The 3,093-nt window shown below is 48.5% G+C and overlaps 1 protein-coding gene across 1 annotated transcript; it reads right to left on the minus strand.

Moving 5' to 3' along the window:
* Positions 1–721: 721 nt before the first annotated feature.
* LOC136463103 (uncharacterized) lies at positions 722–1,971 on the minus strand. Its single transcript, XM_066462135.1, has one exon. It carries the CDS (start codon positions 1,954–1,956, stop codon positions 1,180–1,182), a length of 777 nt encoding a protein of 258 aa, XP_066318232.1. The 5' UTR covers positions 1,957–1,971; the 3' UTR covers positions 722–1,179.
* Positions 1,972–3,093: the final 1,122 nt, after the last annotated feature.

Raw genomic sequence — 3,093 nt, forward strand, 5'->3', positions numbered from 1 at the left:
TTTGGCGGTATATGCGCCTGCCTTTCTCAAAACACATTCAGACCCATGGTTTTTCTGGCTTCAGCTTCCTCTGACATGAACATTGTAGTGTCACTGTTTACAATCGTAGTAGAAACTATTTCTCTCTCGCCAGCCCAAAATACACTAAAGATGGTGTGGTGAAGCCAGGATCTGATGCTTCACCAGCTTTTGCGCTACATTACAGTTACAGTAGTGAAGCCGAGGCCGACATAAGCCCTGCTAAAGAAGGCCTCAACCTAACAGGCAAGGGAGGTTCTTCAATGACCGTGAGGATCGGAGGACGAGACACTTACCATCTGTTGAAAAACACAAGCAAAACATGCAAAAGGGAGGTTCTTCAATGACCGTGAGGATCGGAGGACGAGACACTTACCATCTGTTGAAAAACACAAGCAAAACATGCAAAAGGGAGGTTCTTCAATGACCGTGAGGATCGGAGGACGAGACACTTACCATCTGTTGAAAAACACAAGCAAAACATGCTTCGTTTGCATGAGGACTGCAAGTAACAGAAGAAGAGAATGAAGTGACTTACCACCCGTTCGCTTCTCTTATACTTACCATCCGTTCGCTTCTCTTATAATCCGTCTGTCTTTTTCAGCTTTAACTGTAACAATATTTTTCTCTCACAGCAAATCAGTTAGAATAGTATTTCGGCTGGTTTGAGCGAAGCGAAAAGAGCCATATGTAGGAGTTGTAATTTACAAAAATCTTATTCTATATATATATATATACATGCAACACCTAAATTTACATAGACCAGATACTAGTAGTAAGCACTAGACTGGAAAGATGATATATCTGTACAAAGGAGTAGGACACCACAGCCCTGAAGCATTCTCTTGGGATTTGTCATCCCATCCCAACAACCATATCCTCCCTCACAAATCACCAAGAGAAGCTCAACTGCTCTACATGAACATGCCACCAAATCGATCTCCTAAAAATAAAACGAAAAATCCTAACTCCATCCAAGAACAAAAAGATCAAGGGAGAAGAAAAAAAGATCGGAGGAGAGTCTACGGGTGATGACTGATGACAGCATACACCAAGAAACGCTCAACTCATACGTAGTAGTACCACTCTGATGGACCGGTGGCGGTGGGCATGGCGCGCGGCCAGATCGGCCGGCCGGTGGTGGGCCGGCCGACGATGGAGCTACCGACCGTACACCACGCCGGAGCACTTGCCCTTGATCCAGTTGACGCTGCGGCGCACCGACTCCCGGACCTTCCCCTCGACGTCGTACGTCTTGTAGACGACCAGCCGCTTCCTCCGCTGCAGCTCGGCGTCGTCCTGCACCTTCCCGGCCGCCGGGACCGCGGCGGCGGTGTCGTCCAGCGCGGCGAAGGACGGGGTGTACCCTCTGAGGTTGACGGAGCGGCGGTTGGCGGAGGTCCAGTTGGTGACGCTGCCGGAGCGCTTGAGCTGCCCGCCGCCGTCGACCTGCAGGGTGGGCCCGTAGGAGGCCGCGTAGGAGGCGCTGTAGGAGCGCAGGTTGAGCCCCGGGGTGGGGCGGCCGCTCTTGGTGCTCCCGGTCCGCTGCACGGCGGGCGGCGGCGCCGGGCGCGCCCACGCGCTCACGCTCCTCGCGCGCTGCACCCTGGTCGACGACGGCGGCGGCGGCTGCGGCCGCTCGTAGGAGGCGCTGTAGCTCCGCAGGTCCACCCCCGCCCCGCCCCCGTACATGCTGCCCCTCTCCGCGCACGACACCGACCTCTCCATTGGCATCTCTCTCCCTTCCTCGCTCTGCGACAACGGACAAGCAAAGCAAGCAAGCAGCGCGAGGCGGGGAGGGGCAGGAGGCCGCCTCTTTATCATGAGCAGCCAGCGCGGTGGCCCGTGGCCGTGCTCGGATTCGCTGCGCCGCTCGTCGTTGAGCAGCCCGTGCGGCTGGTATTCTGAGCCGTCGGATCCAGGAGCTGAGGGTGACATCGACGGTTTGGATCCGTCCTGGAAGCTGTCGGATAGGAGAATTGACAGCAGGGATGGGTGGGGGAAGAATTTTCGTCGTCGCATTTAATGTGACTAGGCTGTCCATTCGGGATTTAGGGCGTGTTTAGTTTCAAAAAAAAATTTCTTCTACAGTAAAAGAGTATGTTTGATACATGCATGGAGTACTAAATGTAGACGAAAAAAAAATTAATTGCACAGTTCTCGGCAAAATCGCGAGATGAATCTTTTAAGCCTAATTAGTCCATGAAAAGCCTTAAATGCTACAGTAACCCACATGTGCTAATGACCGATTAATTAGTATCATTAGATTCGTCTCGCAGTTTTCTGATGGGTTCTGTAATTTGTTTTTTTATTAGTATCCAAAAACCCCTCCCGACATCTTTCCGACACATCGATGTGACACCCAAAAATTTTTCAACTCCTCAACTAAACACACCCTTAAGATGCTTGATGTGTGTGTATTGTGGTTCAACAGCAGTGGAGGGTTGATTGTGTTTCAAGGGTGCCATTGGTGGAGCGGTTGGCGAGATCATCGCTCTGATTAAGGGTACGTGAATGAGAGTGTATCTGATCGAAGCTTATAGTGAAATTATATACAAACTTAGTGCATAAAATTGAAATAATAGATTTGTATCTAAAATGACTATAAGATGAGACTGATTTTTTAACCATTGACTATATACCCAAACTCTATTTTGATGATTCTATAACTTTGTGTTGTAGAGTGATTCTATAATGTCTATAAGATGAGACTGATTCTATAACTTTATGAATGTCGTAAATGGTCCATACTTCATACCCTACATAAACACAAAGTTATGGAGTCATATTAATCCCAAGCTTACGGGGTCTAGTTGTTGTAACCAGACCAATTGTAGAGCGCAAGACATCAAGTCATACAAAATTAATATAAGCTTAAGGCAAAAACAGCTTTAGCTCTTGAGCCAGCTCGTTAACTACACGAGCTAAAATGTTGGCTTAGCTCTTTGTATATAATTTAAACAAGCCAAGCCACTAACGAACCAAGTCGAACGAGCTATCGAGCTATGAGCTTTTCATGTAGCCCTACTTATGTCACATTGATATTTGTATCAATCAATAGTTTGAAATAGAGAA

Source organism: Miscanthus floridulus, chromosome 7, assembly GCF_019320115.1.
Source record: "Miscanthus floridulus cultivar M001 chromosome 7, ASM1932011v1, whole genome shotgun sequence".
In the NCBI taxonomy this organism is placed as follows: domain Eukaryota; kingdom Viridiplantae; phylum Streptophyta; class Magnoliopsida; order Poales; family Poaceae; genus Miscanthus; species Miscanthus floridulus.